Source organism: Montipora foliosa, chromosome 4, assembly GCF_036669935.1.
Source record: "Montipora foliosa isolate CH-2021 chromosome 4, ASM3666993v2, whole genome shotgun sequence".
NCBI lineage: Eukaryota > Metazoa > Cnidaria > Anthozoa > Scleractinia > Acroporidae > Montipora > Montipora foliosa.
The window spans coordinates 37,044,274-37,054,092 of NC_090872.1; the positions used below are offsets into that span (position 1 = coordinate 37,044,274).

General features: G+C 40.4%; 1 protein-coding gene across 1 annotated transcript; it reads left to right on the forward strand.

Annotated features, from left to right (window-relative positions):
- The first annotated feature begins 4,739 nt into the window (after positions 1–4,739).
- On the forward strand, positions 4,740–5,964 carry LOC137999223 (adenosine receptor A3-like). Its single transcript, XM_068845066.1, has one exon. It carries the CDS (start codon positions 5,032–5,034, stop codon positions 5,962–5,964), a length of 933 nt encoding a protein of 310 aa, XP_068701167.1. The 5' UTR covers positions 4,740–5,031.
- Positions 5,965–9,819: the final 3,855 nt, after the last annotated feature.

Below are 9,819 nucleotides of genomic sequence, written 5' to 3' on the forward strand. Positions count from 1 at the left end.
TTCCATTTCCCTCATGGTGCCATATTTGCTGGGTCTGACATATCAGGAAGAGAAGCTAAGCATTTCTGTCAAAAATCTAACAAGAACTGCCATTACAACACAACTTATGTTCTCTTACATTTGTAACATTTCTGTGGCTTAAGACCAGTTATTTTGCATGTACAGTGTAGTGTACAGAACGAATTTCAAAAGAAGATAAATTAGCATTCCTTAAAACTTCTTACAAAAGGAAGAATGGTGAAGTTCTTGTGTTGAACAAATAAGAGAACATCTGGAAATAACAGGTACTTCAAGACAAAAAACAATACAACTACACGGAAGCATTACACTTAAACAAAATAAACACGATAGTTCGAAAGAACTTTTCATTACTTGAAATGAAAAAAGAGGAGAGCATTCAGTATTTCTGTTGCAAAATATATTAATTTATAAAACATGCTTAATATGCACTTAACTCAAGAATTGTACGTACGTTTGAAGGATGACATGAATGATGTAATATTTGCATTTCAGCTTTCTTTACGTGTAACTTACAATGATTTCCAATGCTGTGTCTTCTCATACATGAGTGACTTAGTATTTTATAGTATTAATCGAATACATCGTACGATCAGCTGTTATTGCTTTTGCTTGAAGTACTGTTTGACATCACTTCTACATGTGGCTACTGTATGTCTCAATAAAAAAATTGTACAGACTTACTTGTGTGGCCGTTTTTAACTCCTTTGAGGCGACTTGAGTGTCACAACTGAAGCCCACGAGCTCGCACCGCCATTTTGGCCACCTTTTCGCCAATCCAACGCTCGCACATGCGCAGACGTATGACCGCTGTGTTAGCCTTGGCCAACTTTTTTGCATTTTTTATGACTCTCTTTTTTTGCCTGGCGCGCCCCCAATTAATGATAATCCAGTTTGTCTCAAGCATAACATTTGGCACCCTTATAATGACGGTTTCTTGGCTAGTGCTTGCAGCCACAACGATAGCACTTTAATTTTCCCCCCTTTCCGTGACCTTTGTTAAATGAAGGATTCCTCTCTTGGGCGTCGGCTTTCTGATTTTCAGAAGCATCCTTATCTTTAGCCTGTTCCAGGCTCTCAGATAGTCAAGAAAACAAAAAGAACTGGTGTGAAAAGCGAGTGGGGGCTTGGGTCGAGGCGAGGCGGGAAGCCTGTAAGCATCTCTTTAAATTCTTCATTCCGCCCACTTTGCAAATAACCTTTGGCATGTCAAAATGTCAATGTCAAAGTGTTGAAAATGGGCGGCATTGTGTGGTTCCACGCAAGTTCAAGCGCGATTGTTTTATTCTTGTTCAGAGGTGATGCCTTTATTCTGTAAAGGCCGTATTTATAAGTTCTTCAGGTTTTCCAAGAAGAAACGTGATGTTTTTGGGAACGAAGATTCCTAGAGTTCCTCATTTAGCGTCCGTTTCTTACACTGGCGGCGAAAATGTTGTGTTTGCCGATGTTGCTGTTTCCTTCGGGTTGGACATTATGCGGAACGAAAAACCTTCCGTTGTCACTGTTGTCACACTTGTGTGCGAGTACGTTAGCCAGAATTTAAGGCACTTCTAATAAAATAACTTTGCAAGCGAACAAAGGCATTGTCAAAGCGCCCGGGAAACGAGTGTCAAGGAAATCACCGACCGGAGATTTAGCAAATTCGACCAAAAGTCACGACCACTTCGAAAGCTGCGAGTTCCCGACGCTCTCTTGACTTTTCCAAGAAAAACAGAAACCTGACCATTGAAGTTTCTGGCCTGGATGATAAGATGGTCTCATCAATAAACTTCAGCTCTGATGCATCAGGACAACCGATAATGAATGTGAAAGGTTGATATTTCATGTGGATGGGTTCGATTGCATTTGCAGTATACAGACACGTAGCCATCACCATCGTTTCCTGAAATCGCTTGTAACGGAAATACAAGCATGTTTTCGGCAAATTTTTGCGCTCTTTTAAAGTGGTTTTTTCTTTTGCTCTCATTTTTTTGAAGGTGATGAAGGCAGAAATTTATTTGACCCTAGCTGGTGAATTCGAATACGCAGCCAAGTATTTGCATAAGAAAGAATAACATAATATTGTATTTTTTCTCGTTCGTCAGAGTTATCAGTGAGTGGCGTCGAATGCTAACAATTGCGGCGTGCAGGGGACTTAATAGTTGTGTGTGTGTGATAAAATTCGAACTATATATCGTACCCGGTGATGCTATATTGTAATCGGTGTGCAGAGATATCGTATCACAGCATTGAAGCACTTTCACAACGCGCGGAAGTAACTGAAAAGTTATGGTTTTACCAAAACCAGTTGGAAGCATTGCAAACGGATCTTTTTTTCGACTTAAGTTCAAAAGACACAACTTTTGGTCGAATCTGAGGGCTTGTACATTTAGGAATACTTTAACACACTCGGCGACAGAGTTGGCCTCTTTCTTTCGTGCTCCGCGGAAGCTCCGCGCGTGAATCAAAACGATTACGAAAGTGTTGATGTAAACTGTCAAAATTGACCAATCAGAGGGTATACCAGGAGCTGGTATACCGGAATGAAGAATTTAAAGAGATGCTTACAGGCTCTCGCGCCTCGCCTCTACCCAAGCCCCCACTCACTTTTCACACGCAGTTCTTTTCGTTTTCTCGACTATCTGAGAACCTGGAACAGGCTACCTTATCTTCAGCATAAGATCAACTTAATTTTGCTTCGGCTGGCAATCGACGTCAATGTATCCTGGTGTTGCTGACACCACAAAACGGCCGATCGCATAGGGGGGGCCAAAGTTTCAATGTTCAGTAAGAAGCCTCAGCTCAGCCAAAAACATTTAAACGGTCTTACCAGCTCACTGGGACAGAGTGTCAAACTTGAATCGCTGCAAATGGCTAATGACCGTCGCATAAAATGATCTTGCACAAACTTCGCCAGCTCGTCATAGCTTTTAGCGGTACAATCTTCCGGGTGGCCAAACTTCGAATACGTTGATGTTATAAAAATACTGCTTTGGCTCCCATAGTGACCAATAAAATGAGTCTTTTCTTGTGTGGGTCGGTGATCACATTGTCCTCGAAGAAATGGCAAACGTACTCGACTTGATGGCGCCATTGTTCTGTGTTGTTAAACTCGTCTAATTTACCAAACGTGGGAATCTTTACATCCCAGTTTCGTTCATCCGTATTTATTGAAGTGCGGGTCGTTCGATAGTTTCCTTTTCGCCAAAGAAGTGACGTAGTTAACTTATAAAAGTAGCTAGAGAACGAAATCGCATAAAGCACAGGGCGTCATCACTAAAACAAGATCCTAATGCAACGTAGCAAAATCATGTGACCACTACCAAACTAGGCCATGGGACATCACAGATGGATAGAAAGAAAAAAACATTAAATATTGCCAAGTGCTTTTTATTGCATTTCCTTATTACTGATAATTCCATGTTCTGAACTTAACGTGACAAGTCTAGCACATGAAAGATATCATCGTATTAGTTCCTTCGTACGTATCGCATAAGCACCCACAGAACTGAAGTTTTAGTCATGAACAGCTAATCTTAGGCCTAAAGAAACGTTTTAGGCCTAAGGTTAGCTTTTCATGTAACAGTCACGGCAAGTCTATCGCTTTACCTTTCTTTTTAGTGCCAGCGGTTTTCCAGTTATAATGAAATTTCAACCTGCAACCTGCAACCTGTAACCTGCAAAAAATACCTGCCGATGACCAAGCCATTTCTGAACCCTGACCCAAACCTGGGGATAAGAGTTAATTCTGTTTCGGCGTTTGGTTGTTGATACAAGGATTTGGTTACGATAAGCTTGGGGGAAATTGCGGCTTGACCTTGAAGGATCCAAGGGCATCTTATGTTGAATGTAATTATTAGGAGATTGGACCCGTGTCTAGAGTATTATGGGATGTAGAGCGAGAGTAACACGATTTGAAGTTGTTGAAGACATTAAATGTTGAGTTTATATGAACTGGTGTCGTCATCTCTTCCACGCAACAACAGTAATATAAGTTTATTTGTTCAGTTTAATGGCGAATATGTTTACCTTGAAAAGAAATTTGTTGAAACGTAAAACTATGTTTCGTGGACTTGATTTAAATTCGTCTTGTCCTTAAAAGAACATTCGTTGAACACGACATGATTTTGTCCGGGTTGGCGCAAATATCTTGACCTTGACAACTTATATTTGTTGAACGTGAAGCCAAGTTTTCATAACTGGAAATTCCATACAGTCTTCTGAACATCAGTTTCCATATCTTCAGTTTATCGAAAAGTATTGCACTCGTTGCATTTTGCACACTGAATTCTGCTTTCAACAATTTAGGTACTTATAAATTAAAAGAGGCCGATCAAATAAGAGCATCTGGTGCTGCAAGCCGGACTCATCATGCGTTCAAAAGGCAGACTTTTTTTACTAATTTTGACCATGAAGTGATCTTTACCAAAAACTTCTTATCATCTAAACCTTTGCACGAAAATGGCCCGCAGGTACGTACGATTTGAAACAAAATTACTGGAGATTATTTATCCTCAATTTACGCATGTACAGTCATGTATGTCTCTATAACAATACGCATGGTCTCACTCATGTCTCATTGGCCGGTCGAGAAAGTCAGAGTTAAGTGCAATGTATCCAATCTTTAAAAGTACGTAGTATTTTCTGACACTGAGATGTCAACTGACGTTGATTAATTAAGTACCGGTAAGCAAAAATGCTTAAAACGCGTGGAAGTATACAAAATTTTGTTGAGACTGAAATCGACTACCCAGACAATTCTTTGAAAAAGAGCAAACACTGACTCCCAAAGCTTTAATTGAAAGAAGCCAGTCAAGAAAAACCCATATCGAGTTTCTTAAAGACGAAGAACGAAGAAACGAAGAAGACAGCTGTTTGAATGTACTAATTGAATTTACATAAATTGGTCGATTTGGCTTTCATCCAGAATTGTATTGCGTTTGCTTTGTGAAAAAATCCTTACTCACCGTGTGGACTCAAAGTTGAACTTAAAACTTGTCGGGGTTTCATCCATACAATCAACAGTCAACATAAATGCTGGGATCTTCCAACGAAACCAATAACGAATGCTTTATCACGGTACCTGTTTTGTTCCTGATGGGAGAAAAACATGTCCTCTTGGTCAATATCGCTGCAAATGTATTTTTCATGTTAACAGCAAGTTTGGGAAACGCTTCCATTCTGTTCAGTTTCCTGTACGTGCCATCTTTGCGTTCAACATCAAATTATTTGTTGTGTGGACTGGCCTTGACTGACCTAGGGGTAGGACTTGTGGTTCATCCTTTGTACGTCTCTGTAATGTACGGTCTCTACAATAACACTACACCACATTGTATCATACTCTCATTTTACAGCATAGCCACGTCATTCTTTGCCGGTGTTTCCCTTTTATACATTACAGTCATTGGTACAGACAGGTATCTTGCGATTACTTTGAACCTCCGTTACCACGAATTCGTGACAGAAAGAAAATCTAAGATTACGCAGGTAGTTCTGTGGTCAGTGAGTGGTTTAATGACTCTTGTGTGGCTTGAAGGCTTTCTGATTTACTCGACGATCGCAGCCGTTGTTGTTGCAGTTTCTCTCGTAGTGACATTTGCTGTTTATACCAAATTGTATTTTGTTGTGAGACGCCACAAATCTCAAATCCAGAGTCAAATACCAACGCAAATGTGCGACTTCGAAAACGTTCGCCTGAGGAGGCTACAGAGATCGGCCATTAACACTTTGTACGTCTTTTTCACCTTCCTGCTCTGTTACCTTCCTTTCTTTGTCTCCACAGCAATAGGTAACATGTCATCTTCGCCAAAAAAAGAAGTGGTTATTTTGTACGAATTCACCACGACATTAATGCTCTCCAACTCATCTATCAATCCGCTGATGTATTGCTTTCGTTTGCTTGAATTCAGAAATGCTGTCAAGACGACTTTCAAAAGAGTTTTCTGCTTGCGTTCTTCTCATGAATAAGCAAGTTCTCATCAAGTCTTTTCTCAAATGGACTCTCTCAAGAATTTAAGAGGTGCAAGATTTATGCTACACACAAGGCTTATCAGCACATTGACAAACCGTACGGTTTTTATTTCAGGCCTTAAAATTAAGGGCCGCTAACTGCGAGAAAAGGCTACCTTATACTCAACTCACCGAATAATGAGAACACCGAGTTGCAATTTGTGAACACACGATTAATCTGGAAAGTTAAAACCTCCAGAAGTGAAAAGAAAAACGTGTTGAGAAACGAGCTTGGTCAGAAGATCTGAAAAAAAAAACTGCTCCTAGCTAACAATACCAGTTGGTAATATGGCTCTGTGCATACATAACGGTAATGGCCAGTCGAGTCACAGGGAAGATGTTCGCGTGCATGAGCAAGCGTATTTCTCGCTATTAACAGTTGTTTACTTCTAATGAAAGGCTCTAGTAAGGCACGAAGGAAGGAGACGTGCAATGCACTAAGATCATGGCGAGTGGTGCATGCAAAAGATTAACGTAAACCGTGAATCATTGTATCTGACGCATTTCCTGTGGGTAAAAGAGGTTTCTATGAAAGACGCTAGGAGAAATTGAAGTTAAGGAGCCTAAAAGTGCTGTGTATACGGTGGCGCAGTTGATTTTGTGTACTTCACTTTACCAATTACTTGCCCCTATTCGCTGTGCACCTTAACGTTAACCCAGAAATTACTTTTAAACAACACAACTCAAAGCGTCACGACAAAAAAAAATCGCTGTCCAGCACAAATAATTTAGTTTCAAACAACAGAGACAAACTTGAAAAACCGTTGAGCTGAACAATTTTTAAAAACCCCGACTGTAACCCTACTCTTCCTTCTTTTCTATTTGCTGCTATATTCAAACCTTTCTTCATTGTTTTAAGTCATTATTTTTACGTTTTGCATGACTTGGTTGTCAGTTCCCAGCCACGAAAATTGGCTAAATTTCGTGTCACAGCCCCTTAAAGCAGCTGCAACTGAAAACTCAGAGAAATCCATACTTCAAATAGAACTTAACTCGTAGTGTTGTGCGTATATCACGATTTTTCTCTCCTTCATATCTGTATTGATAAATATGTCATTTATAGAGCGCTAGCTAATTTAGGCCGTGACTTTCGAACAGTTCGTGATTAGTCTAATACGATGACGTCCTAGACGTGAGAAACAATTTTTGGCTTGCTAATCAGAAGAACTGCGAGACGGTAAATATATTTCTTTGATTTGAATTAACGTTTGCCTTAAAATTACTAACACTACTCTGTAATTTAGATTTTGTACGTCTACAATCCCTGTGATGATTGTATAATAAAAGGATGCCGTTTAAAACCGTCGGTAATCTTCTATTAGCAAGAAATTCAAAATCCAATATGGTCTACTACAAAGGGACAACTGGACCATACTGAAGATGTCTGGAACAGCTGAATCGATAAAGTCAAAAGCAAGCGCACAAGAGCTAAAGGACGATTTACAAGAAAGGGGAACTTCCTCACCAAGTCAATAGAAAACGATCAAGGAATTGAGGTAGTTGAAACAAATTATGCAAAACTCGCTGAAGCTTATGATTAACTCGCAGGTAAGCATGAAGTCTATATTGACCTGTTGCCGGACGAACAGTCTGAAGAAGCAGAAGCGTGGATGACGGCAGACCAAGAGAAATTCAATGATGCAGCTAATCGCAAAATCAAATATGTGGGTCATATCTATTTGAAAGCAAAAACAACACGCGAGGACGCAGCTCTTCGAGAATCAATTGACAAAGCACAAACAAGAAGGGTCACAGCGCGGATAGTTTCCGAAGCTTCACACAAAATTATTTCGCACGCCCTGCAATCGAAGGAAATTCCTAATTTTGTATTGAGATATTTACAAACACAAATAGAAGACGAATCTCTAGAATGCAAACAATCAATGGAGAACTGCTACAGTTATTATCCACAGAATTAGCAGAATCTGAAATGAATTGGATCGCTACAGTCAAAACGTGTTATCACGATTGGTTAGCTAAACTAATGTGGGTGGATCTAAGGAACCAAAACAGGAGTCGACAGCCTCAGTTTCGTTTCTATAAATGGAAAAGGTACGAAAGTCTCGGAGAACTGCGCGAGTATCCGCAATTTAAAAGAGACTTCCAGAAGCAAGTTATGACTCAGACCCGAAAGAGTGCCTCAGCATACGTCCTACGCACCTGTCTTGATAAGGAGATAGCGAGATTAGTGAACAGCGTCGACGACGACATAGACGAGATGTGGCAACCTTTAGACGAGAAATATGGAGACCCAGCCAGATTCGCCAACGTTATCATTGACGTGATAAAACGATTTATAATACTCAGAGAAGGAGAAACCAAACGTTTTATCGAATTTTTAACCCTCATAGAGGATGGTTATAAGGACCTGAAGAGAATTGGCTTGGAAGCAGAGATCACAACCAGTCAGCAAGTTCAGTGAGCATAATTGAGAAAGCACTGCCGTCAGATATCAAAAGAAAATGAGCCGAACTGGTGCGCTCTCGTGACAACCCAGTGGATAATACCTACAAATTTCCAAGTCTCCTCGACTTTCTGCAGAGTCAGAGAAGTGTTATTGAGTATGAGAGTGTTGCACTCCGAGCGACTAGTAGCAACCAATATTGCAAAGGCACAGCACACTACACGGGAAATATTTCAGAGGAAAAGGAGGAGAATATCAAAGAACCTAGACCGAAGTGCTTGACTCACGACAACCGTGGGCACTGGGCGTCTGATTGCCGACTTTATCAAGCTAAGACAATTGAAGAAAAGAAGACTATAGCTACCCATCAATTCACGAAAACAATAGAAGTCAGGAGCCCATGAGTAGGAGCCTCCATATGCACTATATCCTTGAGTCAACCTTTGCCCGCGTCTTTCTATTTTTAGAACGCCACGAGTTGTTCGGCACTGCACGCACTGTTTAAAATGGCCAATCAGAATAAAGTGATTGTCTAACGAAGACAAAAATAACAAAAACAATGTACACAAATTGTGCGAATTGATGTAAATTGATGTAAATGTGAGTCTCCTGCTTGAAGGGTTGGTTCTAAAAATAGAAAGATACGAGCAAAGGTTGACTCATAGGGCTTGTATGGGGACTGATGGGCTCCTGTAAAAGTATATTCCGGCAAGCTATTGCCTCCGCAAATGTTTGTTACGTGTCTCCTCCAGATACAGAGAGTCAAGGCCAAGAAGGCGACAGCTAGTTGTGATATGGGATAGTGTAGATTCACTTTGCTTTATGACTAACGCCAAAGCGAAAAAAGAATAACTCAAACGAGTCCAGGTAAATGTCTCGATCACAAAGATTGCAGAACAAAACGAGAAAATTGAAACAATGAAATACAAGCTACCGCTTCCGGACACTCAAGGTCACGCCGTTGAGTTCAAAGTGTGTGGCATCGACAAAATAACTTCTGATATCGAGCATGTAAACGTAGAAAGCATCGCCCAGCTATTTAGAAACGTCACAAAGGATGAAATAGCACGACCCACTGGTGCAGTCGATGTGTTACTTGGATATGAATACACCGCCTATCACCCTGAGAAGGAGCAAAATATTGGTCATCTTGTACTATTGAAAAATGGCTTTGGACGATGTGTTTGAGGAACTCACCCACTACTTGAGGAAACGTACATGACTTATAATCTTGGAAACGCGAGAGTCAATACGATTGTAGGCAATGTCAACATCGAAGATTTTACACACTATCGAAGCCCTTGGTGAACTGTGCAAACTGAGGTGCGGAGGATTCAATTGTGCAAAAATGCTCCTTGGACGCCAAAGATTATACTTTACAAGAAGAAAAGAAACTGGAATTGATTGGT